This window comes from Cervus canadensis, chromosome 25, assembly GCF_019320065.1.
Source record: "Cervus canadensis isolate Bull #8, Minnesota chromosome 25, ASM1932006v1, whole genome shotgun sequence".
NCBI classification, from domain to species: Eukaryota; Metazoa; Chordata; class Mammalia; order Artiodactyla; family Cervidae; genus Cervus; species Cervus canadensis.
Window position 1 is genome coordinate 1,119,116 of NC_057410.1, and position 23,741 is coordinate 1,142,856.

The 23,741-nt window shown below is 51.1% G+C and overlaps 2 protein-coding genes across 13 annotated transcripts in view; one reads left to right on the forward strand and one right to left on the reverse strand.

Annotated features, from left to right (window-relative positions):
- RBMS2 (RNA binding motif single stranded interacting protein 2) overlaps nt 1–13,351 on the forward strand; it is a 57,860-nt gene extending 44,509 nt beyond the window's left edge. For 3 of the 7 annotated variants that reach the window (XM_043447228.1, XM_043447226.1, XM_043447224.1), the window contains 8 exons: nt 443–522; nt 653–762; nt 1,207–1,253; nt 1,407–1,500; nt 6,474–6,551; nt 6,891–7,052; nt 7,602–7,682; nt 8,072–13,351. In XM_043447228.1, coding sequence (XP_043303163.1) covers nt 443–522; nt 653–762; nt 1,207–1,253; nt 1,407–1,500; nt 6,474–6,551; nt 6,891–7,052; nt 7,602–7,682; nt 8,072–8,152 — 733 coding nt within the window. In that variant the 3' untranslated portion in view covers nt 8,153–13,351. The remainder of the gene's footprint in view (nt 1–442; nt 523–652; nt 763–1,206; nt 1,254–1,406; nt 1,501–6,473; nt 6,552–6,890; nt 7,053–7,601; nt 7,683–8,071) is intronic. The other 4 variants (XM_043447229.1, XM_043447227.1, XM_043447230.1 and 1 more) reach the window with 3 other exon arrangements.
- A 393-nt stretch (nt 13,352–13,744) lies between these two features.
- BAZ2A (bromodomain adjacent to zinc finger domain 2A) overlaps nt 13,745–23,741 on the reverse strand; it is a 34,572-nt gene continuing 24,575 nt past the window's right edge. For 5 of the 6 annotated variants that reach the window (XM_043447218.1, XM_043447220.1, XM_043447219.1 and 2 more), the window contains 17 exons: nt 23,504–23,737; nt 23,118–23,372; nt 21,960–22,174; nt 21,606–21,680; nt 21,229–21,412; nt 21,066–21,125; nt 20,725–20,869; nt 19,549–20,201; nt 19,161–19,383; nt 18,897–19,052; nt 18,650–18,801; nt 18,174–18,463; nt 17,946–18,078; nt 17,695–17,841; nt 16,846–17,072; nt 16,588–16,731; nt 13,745–16,499 (listed from right to left, as the gene is read on the reverse strand). In XM_043447218.1, coding sequence (XP_043303153.1) covers nt 16,334–16,499; nt 16,588–16,731; nt 16,846–17,072; nt 17,695–17,841; nt 17,946–18,078; nt 18,174–18,463; nt 18,650–18,801; nt 18,897–19,052; nt 19,161–19,383; nt 19,549–20,201; nt 20,725–20,869; nt 21,066–21,125; nt 21,229–21,412; nt 21,606–21,680; nt 21,960–22,174; nt 23,118–23,372; nt 23,504–23,737 — 3,459 coding nt within the window. In that variant the 3' untranslated portion in view covers nt 13,745–16,333. The remainder of the gene's footprint in view (nt 16,500–16,587; nt 16,732–16,845; nt 17,073–17,694; nt 17,842–17,945; nt 18,079–18,173; nt 18,464–18,649; nt 18,802–18,896; nt 19,053–19,160; nt 19,384–19,548; nt 20,202–20,724; nt 20,870–21,065; nt 21,126–21,228; nt 21,413–21,605; nt 21,681–21,959; nt 22,175–23,117; nt 23,373–23,503; nt 23,738–23,741) is intronic. The other variant, XM_043447222.1, reaches the window with a different exon arrangement.

The window sequence follows — 23,741 nt, forward strand, 5'->3', positions numbered from 1 at the left end:
CTTTCATTGTTGTGACTTGGGTTCGATCCCTGGTCAGGAAAGTAAGATTACGCAAACAGAGCCAAAAAAACCTAGGAAAGTTTCCATTAGGAATTTTGTAATAAAAAATAATGGTAACAGCCACTGTTTACTGTGTTCTGATTCAGGAACCCAGACACAAACTGGGTGCGAGACCCTCCCATCATGTCTTGGGAATAGTCGTGGCGTGCAGACCCCCAGTGTTCCTTTCAGGACCCCTAGAGGAACCAGTTGCGAAAACCTTCGTCAGAAGCTGGGGTTGCTTCTCTCAGATGCCCTTGACTTTGTGTGGAGGAAGCCCCGTTTCTGTAGTGACAATTCCTGGAGCGTTTGTGGGGCTGGGAACATAAGAGCTCTCTCTTTGAATGTAGGGAGGGTATAGATCCTGGAGAAGCTAGACCCTAACTCCTCTTGTGCTCCTTAGGATGGAGTCCACAGAGAAGTGTGAAGCCATCATCACCCACTTTAATGGAAAATATATTAAGACACCCCCTGGAGTACCAGGTGAGGCATCTGGGAATCAGGCTGAGAGGGCACAGGTTATGACTTCTGTGAAGATTCTGGAGGCTTTTGCATGAGTGAACGGGCTAAGTGAGGTGGGACTCAGCTGCCTGTCTGCTTTCTCTCTCGGCAGCCCCATCTGATCCCTTGCTTTGCAAATTTGCTGATGGGGGTCCAAAGAAACGACAGAACCAAGGAAAATTTGTGCAGAACGGACGGGCCTGGCCAAGAAATGGAGACATGGTAAGAGGCCCTCTCGGAGACGAGACCACTGGTGACGTTAAAGGGGAAGGGGTGGGACTTCCACAGCAGTTCAGCAGGTGGGGCTCTTCTGCTCCACTGCAGGGAAGGCGGTTCGATCCCTGGCCGGGGAACTAAGATCCTGCGTGCCGAATGGGGATGCCAAGAGAGAAAAAGCAGGGGTGGGAATTTGCATGGCTTGATTCCTGGGGTGGGCTTGAGAGCTCCAGCGTGTAAGTGAGCAATGCCGGCTGCTTCGCACACGCTTCGGTGTGAATGGGATTGTGCCCCCCGCACAAGCAGGCACAGCCCGGAGCGGTTACTGTGGGGGCCAGTCCAGGCTTGGCTGTGAACCAGTGGAGCCAGACGCGTCCCCGGCCGTGAGCCCTGGGCCGGTCCTGTTCGCACCTAAGCACTCACGGCGCGCCCTGTGTTCTTTCTCTCTAGGGCGGCATGGCTTTGACCTATGACCCCACCACGGCTCTTCAGAACGGGTAAGGGTGTCGTCTGTGAACGGCGCGCCTGAAAACGACACCGCCGCGTGTCCAGGCCCTCGCGTGGTTTACCTCGATGTTCGTGGCTGTATGTGCCGGGGGGGGGAGGCCTGGCCTTGCCGTCTGCCCTGCTGACATGGTCCCCTCCTGCAGGTTTTACCCCGCTCCTTACAACATCACCCCCGGCAGGATGCTGGCTCAGTCTGCACTGTCCCCGTATCTTCCGTCTCCTGTGACGTCGTATCAGGTACACTCATGCCCGGAAGAGGGCTCGGGGTTTGCCCGCCGTCGTGTTTTAGGCTGGACACAAATCGCTGTTTTTTCCGTTGTTTCCTTTGCACAGATTATATGCAGACAGTTTCACGTAAAGGTGTAGCGCGTGATCACCTCCCACGCGTCCAGGCTGTTGTGGAAGCGCCCTTTATACCCTGCCCACCATTCCCACAGCAAACGCATGTTAGTTTCCTGCTAGTTTCCCCTTTTTTGTCATTTTCATATACATATAAATATATGGTTTTGGAAGTCATTGTTTATGTTATAAAAACTTTCCATATTAAATGTCCTTTTTACACTTTTCCCACATACTCCACCAGTGACTCTCCAGGCGTGGTCCCTGGACCTGCAGTATCAGCGCTATCTGGGGGTTTGTAGAAACAAATTCTTGGAGTCTACCCTAGATCCAGAGGAACTCTGGGGGATGAGTCCCTCCCAGCCTGAGATTTAACAAGCACTCCAGGTGGTTCTGTGCAGCTCTGTTCTAATTATTTCTCCTTTAATAGTCACATTATAGTTCATGCTGCGTAAACACCAGAATTCTTTCACTAGACCCCCGTGAAGGGCATTCTTGGATTTCAGTTTTTTTTTTTTTTTTTTTGGATTTCAGTTTTTTTCTGGTGCAAACGATGCTCTGGTGAACATGCCTTTGCCTGCGTCCTCACAGATGAGCGCTTTTGTTTCTGGGGGCTCGAGTCCGAGGGGTGAGGTTGTAAGGTGGAATGATACACAGACTTTTGGCTTTATAGATGTTACAGATTTCTTTCCACAAAGGCTGTGCCAATTCCTATTTCCACTGGCCACAGATGAGAGTACCCATTTCCCTCCAGCCAGAGGGGGCATTGCTCTTGTAAAGCTTTTCCTATCTTGGTAGGTGTAAAGTACGATCTTGCTTTAATTTGCACTTCCCTGACTGAAGCTGAGTTTGAGCATTTTTTGATCATATTTTGATTTGTTCTTTCTGGATTACTCTTCATACACTTGGCCCATTTTCCTGTTTATTAGTTCTTTTCCCATCAGCTTATAAAAACCGTCAGTGTTACTGGGACATCTCTGTCGGTCCAGTGGCTAAGACTTCGTGCTTTCAGGGCTGGGGGCCGAGGTTCTGTCCCTGGGTGGGAACGAGACCCCACTGGTCACAAGCAGAGCTCCTGCCTGCTGCAGCATGCCGCAAGTAAGGCCTGGCACCGCCAAGTGAAAAACAAGACCAAACCTCCACGGTGCGTGCCCATCCCGTGGGACGTTCTGCAGGCTGGAGGGATTTATCTCTCAGTTACCCACATACGCATGTCAGACTGTCTCCTGGCTGGCTTCTGGGCAAGGAAGCAGGCTCAGCTATGGTTGTTTATCACGTGCTTTAAAAAAAACAAAAAACTGTCAATATTATTGGAATTTCCCTGGTGTTCCTGTGGTTAAGACTCTGAGTTCCCAGTGCAGGGGGCACCGTTTCAGTCCCTGGTCAGGGAACTAAGATCCTGCATACCTGGCAAAAAAAAAAACAACAAAAACACCAGCTATTATAAGTGCTAATCTTCTGAATGTTATCTTTGTTACAAGTTTTTTTCCAAATTTTTTTTCCCACTGACTTTGTGGTCCTCAAACTTCAGCTGTGCATCAGAATCATTTGGGGAGCTCATTCAGGTCAGTTCAGTCGCTCAGTCGTGTCTGACTCTTTGCGACCGCATGGACTGCAGCATGCCAAGCTTCCCTGTCCATCACCAACTCCCGGAGCTTGCTCACACTCATGTCCATCGAGTCATTGATGTCATTAAACCTAGGTCAGAGAGCTTATTAAACGTACGGGGCACCACGCTGAGAATTTCTGATTCAGCAAGTCTAGGGTGAGAGGTGTTTGTATTTCTAACAGGTTCCCAGGTGTTGCTCTTGCTGCTGGTCCAGAGAGCATACTTTGGGAATCATTAGTTTTTGCTATATACAAAAGTTTAACATTTGTATATAGTTAAATATGTGTGCTTTTTATTTATATTTTTTTACTTACAGCTTTCGAATTTCTTAATTCAAAAGGTCTTCCCAGTCTGTATGTTGTTCATGTGGTCCCCAAGATTTATTTCACTGTTTTACATTTAAATGTATAGTTACCAGGAATTTATGTTTGTATATGACATAAGATAGGGGTCCTATTGTATTCCCTTCAAGGTACTCACCAGTTGTGAATTCACCAGTAGCACCAAATTATTAAATAATCCATCCTTTTCCTGGGCTTCCCTGGTGGCTCAGCTGGTAAAAAAATCTGCCTGGAATGCCAGAGACCTGGGTTTGATCCCTGGGTTGGGAAGATCCCCTAGAGGAGGGCATGGCAACCCACTCCAGTATTCTTGCCTGAAGAATCCCCATGGACAGAGGAGCCTGGCGGGCTTTAATTGAAATTACGTTATACCTATATATTTGTTTAAGAGCATTGACTACTTAAAACGTACAGTCTTTTCACCTGAGATGTATTTCTTTTCATATTCTCAAATCTTTGCTATGTCCTTCAGTAGGATTTTAATTTTGTTTATGTAGGTCTATACATTTTGTCCGGAGAAGGCAATGGCACCCCACTCCAGGACTCTTGCCTGGAAAATCCCATGGATGGAGGAGCCTGGTGGGCTGCGGTCCATGGGGTCGCTAAGAGTCGGATACGACTGAGTGACTTCACTTTCACTTTTCACTTTCACACATTGGAGAAGGAAATGGCAACCCACTCCAGTGTTCTTGCCTGGAGAATCCCGGGGATGGGGGAGCCTGGTGGGCTGCCGTCTATGGCGTCGCACAGGGTCAGAGACGACTGAAGTGACTTAGCAGCAGCAGCATACATTTTATCATCATCTTTAGGTGCTTATTGATACACTGAAGAGAGGTTATTGATTTATGTTCATCTGTTTTATATACAGCTCACTTGGCAAATCCTCTCATTACTGTTAGTAATTTTTTAACTTAAATCTCTTAGGTTTTCTAGGTATGCAGTTATATCACTGATGCAAAATAATAGTTCTCTTCTCCATTTCGATTTTATGCCTGTTTTATCCCAGTTGTAACTCTTTGACTCCGCTACCTAATAGGTCACCATAATTGCAGTGTTTTTAATGTGGGTTAATGCTTGCAGCTAAGTTTTTGGTAATAGCCTTTAATATATGTGAGTAGTTTCTTTTTAGTCTCTATTTTACTTTGTGATATTTTTTAAAATTTGTTTTTTGGTTGTAACTCTCGGCTCTCAGAACCTTAGTTCCCCAACCAGGGATTGAACCCAGGTCATGGCAGGAAAAGCTCTGAGTCATAGCCACTGGACCTCCAGGGAATTCCCTACTTCATGATTTTTCTTTTAAGTAAATGGCTGTTGGATTTTATAAGATGTCTTTTCAGCATCTACTATTACGCTGACTTTTCCTTCAGTTTTGACTTGTTTGTAGAGTTTCTGATTTTGAACAATCCCTACGTTTGTGGAATAGACCTACTTGTTTATCAAGATGCATTTCTAGCTTCTCATTGCTTTTTTTCTTTTAAAATTGAGATATAAATTACAGACTATAAAAGTTTGCTTTCTTAGAGTATACTAGTCAGTAGTGTATCTTTATAGAATTATGCAGCCATCACTATTATCTAATTCCAGAATATTTTCACTACCTCAGAAAGAAACTCTGTGCCCATTAGTAGTCATTCCCCATTCTTCCTTGCCCCTGGAAACCACTGACACACTTTCTGTATCTATAGGTTTGCCTATTCTGGGCGTACGGTGAAAGTGGAAGTGTATAGTAAATGTCTCTCGGGTCTGGGCTCTTTCACTGAGCGTATTTTTGAGTCTGTTCACGTGTAGCGTGTGTCAGCGCTTCATTCTTTTTACGACCGAATCATGCTCCGCTGTGTGGACATGCCCCATTTTGTTAATCTGTTTCTCAGTTGATGGTCGTTTGAGTTGTTTCTACTTTTTGGCTCTTATGAATAATAATATTCATCGTATTATTGGGTGATACTGCTGTGAACTTTTGTGCATGATTTTTGTGTGGACGTATGTTTTCATTTCTCTAGGGTATATACCTAGGAGTAAAATTGCTCAGTACCTATTAACTCTACGTTTAACTTTTTGAGGAACTGCCAAACTGTTTTCCAAGGTCACTGTACCATTTTACATCCCCACCTGCAGTGCGTAACATTTGTTATTCAGTCCTTTTAAAATTGTAGCCGTCTCAGTGGGTGTGAAGTCCTATCTCATTGTGACTTTGGTTTATATCTCCCTAGTGACTAGGGGCTTCCCTGGTGGATCAGCGGTGAAGAATCTGCCTACAATGCCGGAGATGCGGGTTCGATTCCTGAGTCAGGAAGATCCCTTGGAGGAGGTAATGGCAACCCGCTCTGGTATTCTTGCCTGGAGAATCCCAGGGACAGAGGAGCCTGGTGGGCCACAGTCCCTGGGGTCGCAAAGAGTGGACGCAGCTGAGTGACTAAGCGCAGCGGGGCGGCGACTAGTGATGTCGAGCCTTTGACTGTGCTTGTTGGCCGTGTGTGTATCTTCTCAGAGAAGTACCTACTCAGATTCTTAGCCCATTTTAAAATTGGGTTACTTGAACTGTAAGAGTGGTTAATATTTTTAAAATATCCTTAAATATTTCTATTTTCTAAGGGGGCACTGAGATTGAAATTGTTAGTCACTCAGTCGTGTCTGACTCTTTGCGGCCCCATGGACTGTAGCCTGCCAGGCTCCTCTGTCCATGGAATTCTCTCCGCAAGAACACTGGAGTGGGTTGCCATTCCTTTCTCCAGGGAATTTTTCGCACCCAGGGATCGAACCCAGGTCTCCTGCGTTGCAGGCAGATTCTTTACCATCTGGGCCACCAGGGAAGCCCCACACTCCAAACTCAGTTGTGTTTTGCTGAAAATTCTCAGATCATTGGGTGAAATAATAGTCTCCAGGAAGTTAACATTTTGTCTGTTTATTTTTGCTTGCATTAGAGAGTGACTCAGACATCTCCTCTACAAGCACCTAACCCGTCTTGGATGCACCACCCCTCATACCTCATGCAGCCCTCAGTGAGTGTTCAGAAGTGGGCAAAAGCCAAAGCGGCAATTTGATGTAAAAGAGAACAGTGGGGTTTGATGAGAGGAGGTGTGGGTGTGTGTCCTGGCTCAGTCTCCGGTGTAACCAGGTGTCTGAGCTGAAATTCTGTGAGTTTGCTGTTCTTAGACCAGGATGCCTCCAGACCGGTGGTCAGAGCGCATGCTCCTGCTGCAGGGCCGGGTGGTTTCTTGCCCGTCGTTTTCCAGGATTTGTAAATGTCTGTCATCAGTGGTTCTGGTCGCCGTGAACCACTGCTTCCCGCAGCCTCACAGCATGCTGCCAACTAACTTTGCCTTTGTTGCTGCTTCTAGGGTTCAGTTCTGACACCAGGAATGGACCATCCCATTTCTCTCCAGCCTGCCTCCATGGTGGGACCTCTTACCCAGCAGCTGGGCCACCTCTCTCTCAGCAGCACGGGCACGGTAAAGCAGGATATTCCTCTTACAAACTCCTGCCACACAAGGAACACCTGTGTAAGGCTCTCAGGTTTAAATACTCTTGGATAGGGATGGGAATCACTTCACTGTCATCGACGACACACTCCGAAAAGGAGATGAACTGAAAAAGGGTCAGTCTGTGAGCAAGGAATGCAGCCTTCTACTCTGAAACTCATTTGTTTTAACTGATTCCTACTCATGTAACTAAAGGATCAGTGCTTCTGTCTACATATTATCAAGGAGGGGTTCACACACATTTCCTGAAAGCCTTATCAGAACAGTAATAGGAAGAATGGGCGAAGCCCGTTAGGTTTCTCAAAGCTCGGGTGAGTTTGGTTTGTGGAGGACTGCTTAAAGCAGAGCGGGCCTTGGGCTGAGAAAAGGCAGAAGACGGGGGAGGAGGAAGATCCGCCGTGTAGGTAGAAGCCTGTCTCAGCCGGCGGACTGCAGAGTCATCGCGTGGTTTTAAAAAGCACAATTGGGTTAGCCTCTCTGGAGAGGGAACACAGGCACTTCTAGCTCCCCAGGTGTTTTAAAGGTAGCCAAGGGTCACTGCTCCGAGCCTGTCGATGCGTCTCGTTCCAGTACGTGCCGGCCGCTGCAGCGCTGCAGGGGGCTTACATCTCCCAGTACACGCCGGTGCCTGCTTCCAGTGTTTCAGTTGAGGTAAGAACTTTATTGTCTCTTGGGGTTGAAGACTGGAAGGTGATCAGAGGCAGGTTTTCCACTGGTCACAGTCTTCCTCTGGCGGTGTCGCTGATTTCTGTGTTCGTAAATAGCTGGTGGGTGTGTGAAGAACGCAGGAGGAGAGACTTAGCCAGGCTCTTCCTCTCGTTTAGCCGGGCAGCAGTTCATCCCAGGGCGCTGGCTTGCGTTGACCGTGTGCCCTGGGATGAGGACAGGCTGCTCTGACGTTGGGGACGTGGCGCTGTGCGTGCGCGTGTGCGTGTGGGCACGTGCACGCGGGCAGGTGTGTGGCAGGGGTAGGTCGGGGCGGGCGCTCGGCTTGGTGCGGGGAGGGAGCGCGCGGTGACTCACGCCTCGCCCTGGTGCAGGAGAGCGGCAGCCAGCAGAACCCGGCGCCGGTGGACGCGCCCGCCGAGCACGGCGTCTACCCCTTCCCGTTCAGCAAGTGACGGCGGTAAGAGGCGCAGGGCCGCGAGCCGCCGAGGGGGACCGGTTCTCACGCTGTCACCGCCCCGCCCGCCCTCTCTGGCTTACGCCTTTTTTAGGGTCTCCCGCCCCGCCTTTGTGGAATATAAAAGAATTCTGGGAGATGCTGATGCTCCGGACTGCAGAGGGCTGCCCGGGAATACGGCCCCCGGGGGCCAGCTGAGCACGGACACGGTGGTCGGTTCGCACAGGCCTGGGCCCGGGAAGAGAAAGCCCTGCACCCCCGCCCTCGCTCTCCGTCCGGCGGTGGAGCCTGGGGAGGGGCGGCCCCTGTCGTGTGCGCTGCGGCCAAGGACGTCAGGAAACTTTTTTCCTTTGTGAAGAAAGTTTGCTGTTTTGCTTTTAACTGCAATATACTCTTATCCTACGCCAAAGAGACTGGTGCCTGGGACTTCTCATCTTTGTGAAAAACCATTTTTGATGTGTTGGACTTATTTGGGAAGGCTTTTTTTTTTTTATAAAAAAATTTATTTCTTAAAAAAAAAGATGTGGTGCTAGCACATTGATGGGGTCCTGTGTGGGCCCTTCTTTCTGAGTTTAGCAATGGACCTTTTTTGTGGGGAGGTGTGTGAAAGAATACAGACTTTCAATGTTTTGTTTTATAAAGCTCTTAGATCACGCATCCCATCTCTTCTTCACATACATTTTATGCCTTCTTTTTCTCATCCAGATTGTTCTTTTTCTCTTTTCCATACAGCAGAACCTGCTTGCTTTAACCTCTTTACAGCTTTTAATTTTGTGAATTTCTTTTTTGGATGAGACTTCCTATGGAATTTGGAGGGGCGGGGCTAGGAACAGGTGGAACCCTAAGTAGGCAGTGGAAGCGGCTTTTCCTGCCTCTGCCCTTCCGGAAGCAGAGCCTTGGCCTCGGCTGACCAAGGAGACGGTTCCACAGCCTTTGGAAGCCATCTTTGATCCACATTGGGATGAAGACTAGGTTTTCCCTGGCAAGTTCCAGAGGAACAGACCTACTGACTTCTGATTCTTCTCACTGCTGAGGCCAGCACCACACCCTCTGAGAAGGTGTCTTCCCCAGCTACAGCTTTTCAGGAACACCTGGCTTTTCTGCTTTTCCCTGAAGATCTTTCCTGCCCTGGGCCTCAGGGCCCCCGTCTTCCCTGTCGCATGTCGTTGCCATGCTCGGAGCCCTTGCATTTGTGACCTTGCTGAATCCACTTAGGTTCCTTCCCCACCGGGGACCATCAGCTGCTTCGCCTTCAGACCAGTGACTCTCCGAGAGGTGCCTTGTCCCCTGGAGGCCATCTGGCAGTCCATGGAGGCCGTCTTCAGGGTCGTGTCTGGGCGTGAGGCTGTGTGCCGCCATCTACTGGCCGCAGACTCGGGGTGCTGCCGCCCATCCTGCAGCGCCCAGGGGAGACCTGGCTTCCCACCAGAGAATCCGCTGACTCAGGATGTCAGTTGTGCCCGGCTAGGAGACCTCGATGAAGGCGGTGTCGAGCCTGCCTGTGTACCAGAGGGCTTGGTCAACTCCCAGCCCTGGACACAGTGCCTTTGGACCCCCAGGCAACTAGTTGAGACAGAGAACTGAGGTTCTTGAATTTTCCGCAGGCGCTGACCTTTGGCACCTCTGTGTATGCAGTGAGGGCTGCCCCTGAACGGCTTGGGCCACGTGCACATTGAGGGGATGAGGCGGGGTGGGAAAGGACAGAGTTCTTTGTAACTGTCCAGAGCATTTGGGCCCCTTTCCCAGGGAATCAGGATGTCAAACATAGTTTTCCTTGTGGAAGGGCAGCAGGGAGCTAGGAGAGAAAAGAGCAATACATCCATCTCCGTTGTCCCAAGGTCAGGAGCCCTTCACAGCGAGGCTCTGTTTCGCTCTTCAGCCCCATCTCTTTCTGCAAGACCTGACCTGGCGCCTGCAGACGGGGCGGAGGAAGCCTTTGCCCGCCGCCTGGGAAGTAGGTCCTGTACCTCCTCTTCCCAGTCGCTCCCTTCTGCGCGGAAAGGAGAGGGCCGCCCCCCTTCACTTGCAGGCCGGGTGGTTTCCCCCAGACAGGCAGACAGCCCGCCCGATGACGGAATGGAGGAGGGGAGAAGCTGTGATGTCCGTTGGCAGAGCCTGGGCCCAGCTTTCCCCTCCCTCACCCGGCTCAGGGTTGAGAGTCCTGATGCCCCCGCCCCGAGCGTCCCCTTGTGCATCCCGAGGGTGCGGGGCGGGGGCAGCAGACGGTAGGTAGGGATGGTGGGCGGTGTGGGAACTATCAGAGACAGAATGGCCACAGTTTTCTCACGGGTACGTCCCACCTCAGGAAGGGTTTATCTGGTGTCAAACAGCCCCAAGTCCAGTAACCTTCTGGGAGGGTTTGCCTGGGCAGGCAGCTCTTGCTCCTGAGTCTCTAGTCCTTAGTCAGGAAAGTACAACATAGATCTCGTCAGGGCCCTTGAAGAAAAAGAGAAAAGTCTAGACTCCTGTTCATTTAATTAATAGTAGTTTGGGGGAACCTTGCTTTGCCAGGAGGTTTGGTGAAATGATTCCCTGGTGGCTCAGAGGTTAAAGCATCTGCCTGCAATGTGGGAGACCCAGGTTTGATCCCCGGGTCGGGAAGATCCCCTGGAGAAGGAAATGCCAACCCACTCCAGTACCCTTGCCTAGAAAATTCCGTGGGTGGAGGAGCCTAGTAGGCTACAGTCCATGGGGTTACAGAGTTGGACGCGACTGAGCGACTTCACTTAGAGAAATGAGGGCCTTGCGTGTGTAGAAGCTGTTGTTGACATTACTGGTGCCCCTTCTCTGCTTCTCAGAATTCTTGGTTCTACTTTCTCTATTTAAGTGTCTAAATGGCTTTTACTTTGCATTGTTTTGCTTTAAAATTGTGAAGTTACCTTTTGTGCATTTTCCTCATGTGAACCTGCTTAATGGATTTTATTAATGAATGTTTCTGGTTTGGGCAGGTTTGGGCGTGGGAAGTGATGGAGTGAGAGCCTGAAGTTATTTTTGTAGTGGTTAATGGTATCGTGGAATTTCGTTTGGACCCTTTTGGGTTACACTCATGATACTTTCCCCCTAATTGTTAGTTCATTTCTTGACAGTTCATAACATGGGTGAGTGATTGGAAAAAGGAGAGAAGGAATGAGGGCCAGTTTTCCTCTCTGTCTCGAAATGGCCCACTGGGGGCAGGGGTGCTGCCGAGCAACTGTCGGGGGTCTTCAGGCTCATAGCCTTGGGCTGGGCCCTTTAAACGATGCTGGTGTTTTCTGAATCCTGTCTTCATGGAGCCCAGCTCATACTCTGCCTGTACTTCACATCTCACCCCTGGTCATTATGGTGCTCATGACATTCTTAAAATATTTTACTACTTTGCATTTCTCTCTTTTCAGTCAGATAGAACATACTAGAGTCACCTTCTCAGGTGATCTAGTCCTTTACTAGGCTTAGTGCCCGCCTGTCCCACCTCATGCCAATATCATTGCTGCGCCTCTCACTCTGGATACTCAGACCTGAGGCTTTTTGGAGGGTGTGGGTCGAGGTTAGGGGAAATGTATTTTTAACAAAGGATTGGAAGAGCTGCCCAGACTAGGAAGCCTAGTGGCTCTGAAGAGTAAATAAATACCCCTTGTCAGGAATCATGGGGCAGTAGGGGGACATTACGTGCACCCTAACCTACTGTGAGGACTAGACTGACCCTCCCTGGATCGGGCCACCTCAGCCCAGTTCCATCCTTCTTTTCCTGACTTACCGACCAGTGCGCTCATTTAGCCCCTGGAGCCTGCATTGCGTATCCTCTGCTGCTTCAGTGTCTGCCGTTTGGGGCGCCTGTTTGTGGGTGGTTATTTTGCTCCACAAAGGTGAAGTGAGAGGGCTTGCTGGAATGGAGTATAAACTTAAAAAAACCCGAAGCAGAATGTTCTCTTGTGCACGGGTGCCACCTTCTGGGAGAGCAGCGGCGTTGCGGACTGGCAGGTTGTCTCAGCCTCCTTGGTCTTGACCTTGACTGGGGTCAGTCATCAGGTCTAAACTTGGCCCGCTTCAAGGAAGAGGGTGGTATTGTAAAACCAGGCTGTAAGGGCTAGGTCTGACCTTGTGCCTTGCCACATTAACCCTTCCTGATTCCCTCCTAAACCAACTATGCCATTTCTGTGCTTTTGACTCCGTCCAGGCATTAGCAGATCCCGCCTTCACCCAGCCTTTACCCTTTCCTTTCGTAGGAGGGCCTTCCGTCAACAGCTGAGCCAGGCCTGTGAGCTCTCCCGCCCTCCTCCTCTTTGCTGAGTTCTGCGGCACCCCCTAGAGGTGCTCCCCACAAGACTAGTAATCAGAGGCAGGTGCCGTCTCAGCCCTGACCACTGCGGCTGCTCCGCGGCCTGGCCCCTGCATTTCAGATGAACCCAGGCGTGGCCCACAACCTCCCCGTCCTCGTTACAGACCTACCTCACGGTTCCACGCTCGGCACGGGCACGGCCCGTGGTTTACACGTGTCTCCTTCCTTCACTGTCCTTCGCATCACGAGGGTTAGGAAGCTGGGGGCTAGAAAGGGCTCACGATCAAATGCAAAAATTCCTCGTTATTTCTATTTCTGGAATGTCTTCTTTGAGACTTTTACCTCACTTATCGCCCTAGAATAGTGTGAAATCTTCAGTTAGATCTTGCTGTGGTAGGCCAAATGACGACTGCTTAGGCTGTCAGTGCTTGGGGCCGCCCCCGGGAACACCAGCACTGGAGCAGTTTATCACTTGATTAGGTTTGCCAGTGGCTGCCACTAGCTGAGAAGGTAAGCAGGCACCAAAGTGGCCATCTGAGGTTTTTGTGAGGCTGAAAACAGAGATATTCCTTCTCCTATTCCAGTTAGAGGGTCACCAAAACAAAACTTCCAGCCTTCAGTGTGATAAGCTTTCCCAGCTTGTAAAAAGTTCTCACAACATTTACTGGTGTCTGCATCCCCCAACACACACAATTTTGGGGGTGGCGAGTACACTCCTGCACGCACTTACCACCTTGGACAGGAAATAAGTTTAATTATCCTCAAAACACATCCTTGTACATTTTTTCTTTATCCAGAGGTTTCTAATTTTATACTCTTGCCATGTTTGTGCCAGTGCTACCCAGTCTAATTTTCCTGACCCTTGGTATTCTCATGTTTCTTCCCTATAATTTGGTAGAACTTTGTCTTATTTCAACTTGTGAAATAAAACACAAAAGTCTACCTCACGGTGTCTCATCCATGGGTGGGAAGCTGGGGAAGGTGGTGATGAGCACACACTTCCTGTTATGAGGAGCACAGGCAGCAGCCTTAGAAAGCCAAGGCCACGCCTCACACGGTAGGGACTCGGCGCACGTGAGCCCTGTTACAGCACCTCAGCCAGGAGCACCCGCTCCTTCACATAAACAGGAATTCTGCCCTGGACGCCTCCTGGAAAAGGAAGGGCCAAGCCTGGAGGTTGCGAGAGAAATGCTGACACTTAGGGGCACATTGCTCTCCTGTCTGCACTGGGGAACTGTCTTCTCCATCAAACCAGTCAGACACCACCCGGTTTTCCCCTTTAGGCAATTACAAGAACCTATGTTGAAGGAAGATAAATACACAGAGTCTTTTGAGTCTCTATCAAATGTGGTTTTTATTCAACTGACAAGCACTTTTCTACAGCTGCACTTGTGGAACATCACATGGCAAAAACAGGAGTTTTTTTTTATCTCTAGACTTTTTTTTCCTTTTTTTACCTTATTAAAAATGAGATTGGTCCTAAAAATATAGAAAGAAATAAATTTAAATTCACAAAAAACTGTACATTATCAAAAAGTCACTAAAACACCACATTTGGTTATATAAAAAGTCAAGTCCCTTTTGTTGTAAAAGGAACGTGGAGATTTGTTGGTGTTGATGGTGTGGTTTCTTCCTGTTACCAGACTGATGGGGGAAGGGAAACAAAGGGGCGGGGGTGGGTTTTATTTACTTTTAACACTTGCCTTCCCTATCAAACACTCTTGTCAAGGAGAGAAAACCCACCTAGCTCAGGGGCAGTGAAGATGAGGAAAGGAAAGTGAGAAATGGCCCCTTTGATCAGCCCTATCCCCACCCCCCATCAACCCCCACTCCAAACTGAGGCTAGGACTCCACCCCACCTTCAGAGCGCCTGGTCCCTAGGGAAAGAGATGGAGCTGGGAGAGGAACGCAGAGCAGGAACAACTGAAACTTCACTCCCCCGTCCACCTAACCTCCAACGGTAAAATTAATCTAGAACATTTTATACTGGGGAAAACTGCTGTGGGGAAGAAGAGCCCCCAACTATAACAGTTCCAAATGCCTGACTAACACAAAGTTTGTTACAGAGCAGTTATTTAGATAAAATATAAATATTTATGCATAATATAAAGTCAATTCAAATATTCTTCAATCCACCTCTTATTTAAAAGCAAAAAAAAAAAATCTCAAATAAAATTAAAAGTTCTGAGGTTTATCTGACAGAAAAGGCGACTTTAGAAATAGGCTATGGGGGAGTAGGGGCATAAAGAAAGAAAGGGGCTGCCCTGGGACCCACACCGCCCCACCCCCTTCAGTGGCTAGTCAGTGCTGCTCGAAGGACAGGAACGCTCCCCCTCGCCCGGCACCCCTCTCCCACCAGTGGGACATCTCTGGGATGCCTCAGCTCTCTGCTTGGGCCAGCCAGCAGCCACCTCCCCAGTGCAAGTACCCGTAATCTCTGATGGGAGGGGCTCTGCTGAGCAGGAAGGCAGGGGGCCAGGGGCCCATGGCTATAGCTGGGAGTTAGCAGCTTTCCTCTCACATGTCGGGCAGTGGTGGACCCAGAGCGTCTCCTCCCTACCCACTTGTGCTCTGGGGTCTCTGCTACTGGGGAAGGGGTCCCAGGATATAAAGTAGCTACGGAAGGAAAGCACAACTAAACCCACAGAAGCGCATGGGATCAGGAAGAGATCCAGTTCTGCCCCCTCCCTGCAAAGGCTTAGGACTCAGCGCTGCTCAAAGGAGAGGGTGTTCCTGCTAGAAGATTGCACAGTTGGAAGAGGCTGGAACAGAAACGACTGGGAGAGAGGGAAGAGACACAGCTTTGACCCAGAAAAACTGTTCCTGTGGTTTCCCAAAGACAACATGATCGTTTGAAACAATGAGAAAGGTGTTTCAATGGTTTGAAACAATGGGAAACAGATACTTGGGAAAAAACTGAATGGATGCCACCAAAAACAGGGGCACAATCACATCCTCTCTCTCACACACACACACCCACACACCTCTCTCTCTCTCTCTGAGGCCAGTCGATTGCTACCTGGCCTCCATCTTGGGGTGTGCCCAAACTCAGCAGTAGTTGTCCCTGAGGAGTTCCCAAGAGGGAGGTTTGGGTAAGAGGTGGGGAAGGAGGCTGGAAGGCCCAGGGTCCAGGGTGCCTCCCGGCCCTCTCCCCAGTTTACTGAGTTTCAGAAAAGGCTAGAAACTCAGCATTTGAGGAGTATCCAACATTATCGAGGGGCTAGCTATTGGCAGGAAGATGAGGACAGAGAGAAAGACAGGGACCTCTGAACTTTTTCCTTTGAAGGGAAAAAAGATTTGGGGGAAGAGAAAAGGATGGAGGAACCCGTACACAATAGTTTTACATTACTGGATGAGAGACAGAACTGAAGGGGAGAGGGGGCTGAGAGAGAGAGAGAAGCAGGGGGGACTGAGCATGGAAGCAGCATGTTCAGGGCCCGGTGTCCGGCTCGACACGCTTGGGAGTTAAGTCCACTTTACTGGCCGTCACTGCGGGTCCACACACAGTACAGAGTGTTTCTCGGTTTCACACATTCACTAGAACTATTGCTATTGTTAAATAGCCCCAGAATGCTGGGGCACGTACAGGGAAGGTGAGGAAGCTGGGAGGAGGAAGTAGGGGCTTCTTTCCTCCTCCTCTTATTTAATTAGGAAATAAAACAGAAAGGAAAAATTATTTTTTCTTTCTTTTTTGGCTTTCAGTCCAGAAGGACCTCATCTCTGCCCCTCTTACTTGAGGAACAAGAGGAGGAGAGGGAGAGAGGGTGTAAGGATGAGAAGACATAGGGTGCTGCCAAGGGCAAGGTCAAGAACCGGGGTTCTCCCTCTGAGTCTGGACCCAGGGCAGCATCAGCAGGTGAGAACGGCAGGGTTTGTGTGGAGGGCAGGGGGCAATGCCACAGGGTGACTCCCCACTCCCATGCCTCACAGACTGGCCTGTTTTCCCTGATAAAACTCCTCCCAGCGGCTCTCAAAGAAGCGGCGCATGGTGTGCCCAGCCCTGCCCACTTCAGAGTCGTCCTCATTGAAAGTCTGACAGTTGTCAAACACCAGGAGCGCATCAGCGGCAAACTCCTCTGAGCTGGCGTACCTGGGCAGGGGCGGAGACAGAGCCGTCAGCTGGGGCACCAGCAGGGGCAGAGACACAAGAGCCGGGAGCATCAGCGACGTCTGCTTACCCTCCCCGGAGCAGTCGCTCCCGCATGGTGGAAAAATCCATAGGGTTTTTGATGATACGCCGGTACCCGCTCACCAATCGTGGGTTCACAGGCTCTAGGAAAGGCCAAGCTGCATCATGGGACTCCATCTCCATCAAGATAATCCTATTACGAAACAGACAGTGATGATACACGGTCAGGAAGCAAATCACACACCCATCCTAGCCCTCTACTCTGGAAAACGTAGAGCTGGTTGTCTCCAGAATTCACTCAACTCACTCGCAGAACGTGAGATCACTGTGATGATTCCTCATGGAGACGCGCCGCCTCTTCAAGGGGGACAGCCCTTCCTCTGAGCACCGGGGCGCTGCTGGGCTCTCTCGGCCCCTTGGCAGCAGCCGGCGCCGGCGGCTGTCACCGTCTGGGAAGTTCAGCACATAACTGCTTTTCCGCTTCTGGCCTCGTTTTGGGAAACCAGATTTCTGAGTCAGTTCTCCTTCCACCTGCTGAGGATGAGAAAAAGGTGAGGTCAGCCGCAGCGAGAGATGCGTACTCTGCTTGCTCTCCACTTTGTCACAGTCCCTACTTGTCTGGGGGGGTCTCCCAAGTGGCACGGGTGGTAAAGAACCCGCCTGCCAATGCAGGAGACGTGGGTTTGACCTCTGGGTCAGGAGGATGCCCTGGAGGAGGTCATGGCAACCCGCTCCAGTATTCTTGCCTGGAGAATCCCATGGACAGAGGAGCCTGGCAGGTTATAGTCCACAGGGTTGCAAAAGAGTCGGACAGGGCCGAGTGACCTAGCACAGGACCACCTGTCTGAGTGTGACTGAGGTTTCAAAATACTTTCATGCGTAAGTCAGTGAATTTATTATTCACCCTTTCGGGTTACGTGAAAAAGGAAAATATAATCACTCCCATTTTATAAGGAAAGCAAGTCAGGTGGTAGAATTTAAGTGACTTGTGCAAAAAAGGACCAGAACCCAGGTCTCCTAGCACGTCATCTGGAACCTTTTCCCAGGAGAGATGGAAGGCATGGTAAGAATGATATTTTTAAGACTGGTGGTAAATGGGATGAGAAAGAAAACCTCTGCTTTGCTTGGGAGTGGAATGAGATAGCAGAAGATGTACCTGGGCCAGACAGACAGCACAGAACCAGTCTCCTTCTGGGACAGCCTCCATCTTGGGCCGAAGGCAGTAAATGTGGCAGCCACGATCACATCCATCACAAAGCAGAAGAAACTCATCGTTGTCACCCTTCCGGCAGACTAGACAGGTCTGGACCAGGGTTGTGAGGAGTCAGGGTGAGCCCTCGCACCTCTCTGCCTGCCACTCGCCCCAGCCATCCCAGCGCCACCTCCCCGGCTCCCCAGGCTCCTTACCACTCTGTTGACGGACTTCTCCCAGGCAATGGACCTCTCCAGCTGGCCCAGGCACAGACAGACCTGGGCCGCGCTCCGGCATCGCTCTAGCGTTTGGCGCCAGGCCCGAACGCGAGGGGTGATCTCATACGATCTGATGGGAGAAAGGGGTGATCTGGGGATGAGGAGCAGGATTTGTTAAATCGACGCCTTCTCCCCAAGACCCAGGACTGGAGGGCAGGCACTCACATCTCCGTGGGCGCGCTCTGCGGGGCGCTGCCGGGCGTGCTGAGCAGGGCCTTCTCCAGCACCACCTCGTGGGCGGGCCACAGGGGCTCCCGCAGGTACCGCCGCTCCACGTTCTGCTCCAGGGCAGCAAGCCGCGTCACCGCCAGGTCCAGGGGGTTGGTAGTTTTGCGCTGGGGTGCCAGACCTTCCTTGCCCCGACCCCGCCAGGTGATGTCCTCCTGGGAATCAGCTAGGTGCTCACAGTAGGCCAAGTCTTCACGAGTGGAGTCTGGGCTGGGACATGTCCAGCCCTGCAGGTGGGAGAAAGAAATAAAACTCATTATAAAGGAAGGACATTAAGCACAGAAAAAGATGTGACCCATTTAGGGCCATGGGAGGTCACTTTGCAAAATGGGAAGCCCAAGTTTTCCTAACAGCGTGTACGAGATGAACACCCTCTCCTCAGCAGCCCCCTACCCAGTGTCAGCCCAGGGTACCCGAATCTGCAGGTCAGACAGGATCACCCGCCGTTCCAGCTCCTCCACCCACTGAAGCACGGCCAGGTCTGTCTCGTACGTCTTCTCTTTGGGGGTCCAGCTCACAATCCCTTCTTCACAGGCAGGTAGCTGACTGGGCTCAAAGATGGGGTCTGAGAAGACAGAAGGCAGAGAAAACCCCGTCAGGCTGTTCACTACCCACAGCAGCAGCTCAGAACTGCCCTGGGCTCCTGCGCTCAGGCCTGACCTGCTGCGGGCCGCAGGCAGACTTCCTGCAGGAGGTCCCTGTGTTTGCTCAGGTGTTTGTGAAGCGCTTTCTCTCGGATGCCTCGGGGGTGCAGGGCCTGGAGCGTGGCATCCAGCGTCTCAGGATCCCGGATCCACCACCAGCCGGAGCGCATCTCTGTGAACACAGTTCACTTGTGTGACGTGGGCGATGGGAACTACAAGGTCCACATCTGATGCCACTCCCACCTGCACCCTCAGTCCATCCCGTCCCGAGCTCACTCACCGGGCGGGACAGGCTGGGCTGTCAGCTGCGTTAGGTAGCGCTGCTCCATCTGTTTGAAGAACTTACTGGGAGGCCTCCCTCTCCGCTTCGGCTGTCCCTGCCCTGCAGGGCTGTGTGGTGTTTCCCCAGGATCTCCTGCTCGCCTTTTAGGAGCCATGCCCAGCAAAGGCGTGGAAGAGAATGGCCCTGGAGAACAGGAGCTGGCGGCACTGGCTCTGCTCCCCTATGAATGAGATGAAACACAAGGTGATGGATGGGGGTGTCTGCATGTTGACAGGACCCCACTGGCCTCATCCCTTCCCCCCAGCCGTGGCAACAGCCCACAGTCAGGCAACCTAGCCTGTGGCCAGATGAATATAAGTGCATACCACGAATTCTGGCTACTTACTGGCTTGGAAGAAGCAGGTAGCTGAGGGGAAAGAGTGGGCTGGTCCTCAGAAACTGCAGGGGGTGGTGTAGGGGCAGCAATGCAGGGCATCTGGGCTGAGAAATTAAACCAGGGAGCTTGAGAATCAGGGCTGGCTTCTGTCTCGTCAGGTTCTGGCTCTTCCGGGGCATGTGACGGGGCCGGGTCGAGTTTTCCGGGACTGCTGTCAGGCGTGAGGACCGAGCTGCTGAGCAGGGAGCCGTGGTTCTGAGTCTGGCTCAGCCAAGACAGGAAGGCTGACTGGCTGAGGTCATGCTGGCTCTGACCCAGAGACAATGGGGAGCCTTCTGGCTCCAGGAACCCATTATGAGAGTGAGGATGGGACTGAAGCTGGGGCTGGGCATGAGCCTGAAGCTGAGGATGGGACTGAATCTCAGGCTGAAGCTGGGTCTGAGGCTCTTCTGAACCTTGACCCTTGGAAGGAGATTTCAAGTGCCTAGGTTGCATAGAGCCAGGCTTAGTTTTCCGAGGTCGGCCTCGGGCCCGGGCAGGAGAACTGGCAGAGGTGCTGGAGCCAGCTAACTCCCTCTTCAGAGAGAAGGAGGCTGGGCTGGTTGCTGAATGGGTTGCCACTTTTAAGGAGTCAGTTTCCTGCTTTATCACATCCTCAGGAACTGTAAAGCAAAGTGAAGAGCATAAGACACACACTGATATATAATGGGAAAGAAAGAGGGTGTACAAACACAGGACATATACTTTCTCTTGGGACTTAATCCCCCACTTTTTGAGACTGCAATGGAAAATGCTTATAGGGCAACCAGCATTGTATCTGCAAAGGAAAAACTATGTTCCCAAGTAATTATCATCAGCATAAACATAAGCTAATATTTATTGAGAACCAGCTATGTCACACATTATTCTAAGTTATTATTCTATTAACTTACTTTAATCCCCTCAATAGCCCTATAACATATACACTGTATTATTAATTCCATCTCACAAATGAAAACAGAAGCATACAGCTGGTAAATGGCAGAGCAGAAGGTAGGCTGTCTTACTCCAGAGCCTGCGCTCTTAACCACAGCATGCTAAACTGATTGTCACACAATCAGAAACGCCCAAGATGCTAGGCAGAGGAAAAGGAATCGCTTAACTTTGTCAGCCAGGACTCGACCCAGGGTCCTACGACACACCTACCTAAGCTCCCCTCTGCTCCTTCCACAAAGATACCAGTCAAACAGGGCAACACCCAGTAGCGGCGTCTGTAGCGGTCCTGACCCAAGGAGACTGCTCGAAGCATCTGGGATGAGTGAAGCAGCTTTTTTCTAAAGAAGAGCTGACGCTGGGTAGGCAGTGGAAAAGGAAGATGAATGAAAAACACACTTGCAGGGTGAGAATGGTGACTTCGTCCAGTACATGGGAGAAGGGCATGGCTCTCAGCTTCCCTATAAAATTGATACCATCGAGGCCCAACTCATAAGGTGACCAGTTCCCACCCAGCCCCGATCTCCAGCTCCTGGGAGGCTGAAGCACAATACCTTGCTCAGTTTCTCTATCTGGCGCTCTAGCTCTGGGATGCTAGCTGCTGTGATATCAACCTGGAGAAGAAACAAGTAGACACCGAGAAAAAGGGAATCATCAGATTCGAGAGAGAGGAAATCGCGTTCTCCACCTCCCGCTTCCCCGGGTCTGGGCTGGTACCTCTGCGTCCCTGCGAGCCCTGCGGCTGTGGACAGCGGCTGCGGCCGCCTCCTCCCCATCCTCCTCCTCCAGGCCGCTGGTCTCCTCCAGGACCCGAGGGCTGCGCCTGCGCCCCAGGCCTTCCTCCGGCCCCTGCAGCTCGAGCTCAGGTCGCCCCGTGCGCTTGGCCAGAGCAGTTTTCAATCTTGACACACACAGGTTAAGGGAAACTGTGGTGAGGAACATGATACCGCCACAAAAGGAACACCTTGAATCAATCCATCCTGGGCCCTGGACCAGTCTCAACCCCAGGAGAGGGGCTAAGGACACCAAGTTCCAAACAGAAGTCCTGGGTATGCTTCACCCCTTCCCCCTTCTCTCCTCTGTCCTGTCCTTACCTCCGCAGTCGGCCTTCAACAATCCACTTGTTTTTCCTGTAGCTGGACATACTCTCGAGAGTCTTGTCAATCTCGCTGCAGGGAAACGGGACAGTGTCTCGAGGGAGAAGTGTCAACACACACAGAAGCGGGGTCCAAGGGTGAGAGGGTCTCAGCCTAGAGCCCAGCCTGGGTGAGCGGCAGCGTGAGGCTCACGCTCTCCCAGGAAGGAGAGTGAGATCCGGTCCAGGTCATACCAGCATGCCCAAAGCATGGCTGCAGACACACATCACCCAAGATTTCTAGATGGTAAACCCCTCCTCTACCCCAGTCTGACCAAGGCACATGATAACCATCCCCACCCCAGCCACTCACTTGATGATGAGGGTGGAGCCATTGAGCTCATGCACAAGGAAGGCCAGGACAGCAGCCTTCTGTTGGGGTGGCTGGGCTTGAAAAGGCTGGGTGCGCAGGCTGTCACAGAGGGCTGGCTCCACTCCATATGCCATGAGGAAGCAGCGCAGGATCTCAGATACATTGTCTCTTGTTAGTGGGATCTCGGACACCTTCTCCCCCAAGATCTTTAAGGACTGTTTGGAGGAGAACATAATAGGGAGTTAAGAGAGAAAGAGGAACAACTTAAGTCAGTCTGGAGCAGGAAACATAGAAGGAGAGAACTATGGGGTTAAGACAGAAAAAGTTAAGAAGGAAAGCCGGTAGGATAAGATGAGAGAAGAAAAAGGACAGGGACAAAAGAAAACTGTATTAAAGGAAAATGAATAAAATAAGCAGAGGGAGATCAGAAGGAAAAATAAAAAATAGAGGAAAACAAAACCAGGAAAAAACTACAGCTCTTCCTCCACTTGGCCCTGGAGATAATAATGGAAACTCAGGACCTAAAATCATAAAGCAGCGAGAAGGAACCTAAGAAAAAAGGCAGTACATTACAAGGGAGAGCGTGTAGTATACAGATCTTCCTCAATTTATGATGGGGTCATGTCCCAAAAAATCCATCATAAATTGAAAATACTGTAAGTTGAAAACGCATTTAATACACCTAATCTACAGAACATGACAGCTTAGCCAACCCTACTTTAAACATGCTCAGAACATTTAAATTAGCCTAGAGGAAGGCAAAATCATCATTTAACACAAATCCACTTAATAATAAAATGCTGACTATCTCACACAATCTACTGCATACTGCATTGAAAGTAAGGAACAGAATGGCTGCAAAAGTGACGTGCGTGGCTGACTCGCTGCCCAGCACTCTGAGAGTGCGCTATCGCATGTCTCCAGTCCAGGCGAAGATCAAAATCAAAACCTTAGGACCTCTACTGAAGGCCTATCACTCTCGAACCATTGTGAAGTCGAAAAACTGTTACGTCAAACCACTCTTTTTGGGGACCATGTGTGTGTCTCCCTTTGCTTCTCCGGATCACTCTGGGAGGGGCGTTCATGTGCTCAACTCAGAGAACGCAAAACTGAGGAAAGCACGGACCCCAGCCCTCGGGCGCCAGGAAAGGGCCTCACCTGGCAGTAGCAGGGCAGGCCAGGGTCGCAGAGCGCAGCCTTCAGGAGTCGCACCAGGAGGTCCTGCACCTCGCCCGAGCTGCCGCCTTGACAGAGGAGCCCCTCCTGCAGGACCCCCAGACTAGGGACATCTTTGGCGGGGTCAAAGCCCAGCACCTTGCCGAAGCTGTGCAGGAACTCCACGATGGTCAGGCAGTCTGAGAAGGCCCCGCTCGGCAGGAGCAGACCCGGGATGCGGGAGAAGTCAGGCAGCGGCTGTAGGGATGAAAGCGGCGGGTGTTCCGTCAAACACGCGGGACGGCAACAGCCTGGGCGTCTAGGAGGCTCCTCCTTGAACACAAGTGTCTTCCCGGACGGCCCTCCAGGACCTGCTCGCCCCTCACTACCTGGTGGTCGGGCAGACACATGTCCTCCGTGGGCCTCTTCATCTCCTCCAAGATCATCTGCTGCCTCTGCCGCTCCTCCAAGCGCCGCTGGGTGGCCAGCACTTTATCTGCTTTCCCCGCCGGCGTGGTCTTGGCCGCCGCCTCCTTCTCCTTCGTCTTCACCTTCTCCTTCTTCTCCCTCTTGACTCTGTCCTTCAGTTTTTCCTGCTTTGTTTTCACCTTCTCCTTCTCAGCCTGT